Raw genomic sequence first — 1,202 nt, forward strand, 5'->3', positions numbered from 1 at the left:
ATACTAGGCTGTAAAAAAAATCAGTTTATGAAATATTTTTTTCGAAATTTGTTAGTATTAAAACAAACCCTGTTACTAAATTTTAAAGACTTTTTTAAGGTGTTTAATCTTGTTGGTATAAAGTTAAGATTTTTTCTTTTTAATGATCAGAATGGTTAATCATAAAATATTGTAACGAAAAACGCGTTGATTATGTGTGGCTTGCAGTAGGTGAGGGTGGTAGAGGGGAGTTCGGTTTTACTATATATGGTTTGAGTATATAGTTGTGTGTGTTAGAGAGGTTTATTTACAACGCCAAAATATAAGTTTATAAAAAAATAACGGTGAAACGCTCGCCAAATTAAATTAACTTTATTAACGAACAGGAAAACGTTTCGGATAACGGCCCTTCATTGGGTTTCGAATGTCTGAAACGCTGTTTTCGTGTTCGTTAATAAATTTGACGAGTATTTCACCGTTAGTTGTTTTATTGTACATCTTTAATTATCAAAGTTTATAACATGCAACATATCTGTTATCAGCGCGTGTCACATGAACACAGTTCAGTTTTGATAAATGATTTGTGACTAATGTTTGGTGGTACCGTCTTATTAAAATAATATCTAAGTAGAATTTTCCCACTGTCTTTAGATAATATACGTCGTGCGGAACCCTAAAGATAACGCTGTGTCGTACTATCACCACCACAGAATGTCTACGTTTCTTGGCAACTACAAAGGACCATGGGACGAGTTCCTCACGCTGTTTCTGAAAGGACACTGTACGTATTATGTCATTTTATAACGTAGCATTCCAAGAACTTGTGAGTGAAAGCAAAGAATAATGTTATATCAACCACACTATATAGTAGGTTTTATAACATGGCATGTTAGGTAAGGTTTGTCACAATGAGTAATATAATACAGAGTTTTATAACATGTCATGTTAGGTTTATCACAACGAGTAATATAATACAGAGTTTTATAACAAGGCATTTTAGGTTTATCACAACGAGTAATATAATAGTTTTATGACATGGCATGTTAGGTTTATCACAACGAGTAATATAATACAGTTTTATAACATGTCATGTTAGGTTTGTCACAACGAGTAATATAATAGTTTTATAACATGGCATGCCAGGTTTATCACAACGAGTAATATAATACAGAGTTTTATAACATGGCATGTTGGGTTTATCACAACGAGTAATATAATAGTTT

At 32.1% G+C, this 1,202-nt stretch overlaps 1 protein-coding gene across 5 annotated transcripts in view; it reads left to right on the forward strand.

The window, feature by feature from the left end:
• LOC106462673 (sulfotransferase family cytosolic 1B member 1-like) overlaps positions 1 to 1,202 on the forward strand; it is a 40,748-nt gene that overhangs the window by 21,597 nt on the left and 17,949 nt on the right. For all 5 annotated transcript variants that reach the window (XM_022389994.1, XM_022389996.1, XM_022389995.1 and 2 more), the window contains exon 4: positions 631 to 760. In XM_022389994.1, coding sequence (XP_022245702.1) covers positions 631 to 760 — 130 coding nt within the window. The remainder of the gene's footprint in view (positions 1 to 630; positions 761 to 1,202) is intronic.

The sequence above is a fragment of the Limulus polyphemus genome, unplaced genomic scaffold (genome assembly GCF_000517525.1).
Source record: "Limulus polyphemus unplaced genomic scaffold, Limulus_polyphemus-2.1.2 Scaffold1222, whole genome shotgun sequence".
Taxonomy (NCBI): domain Eukaryota; kingdom Metazoa; phylum Arthropoda; class Merostomata; order Xiphosura; family Limulidae; genus Limulus; species Limulus polyphemus.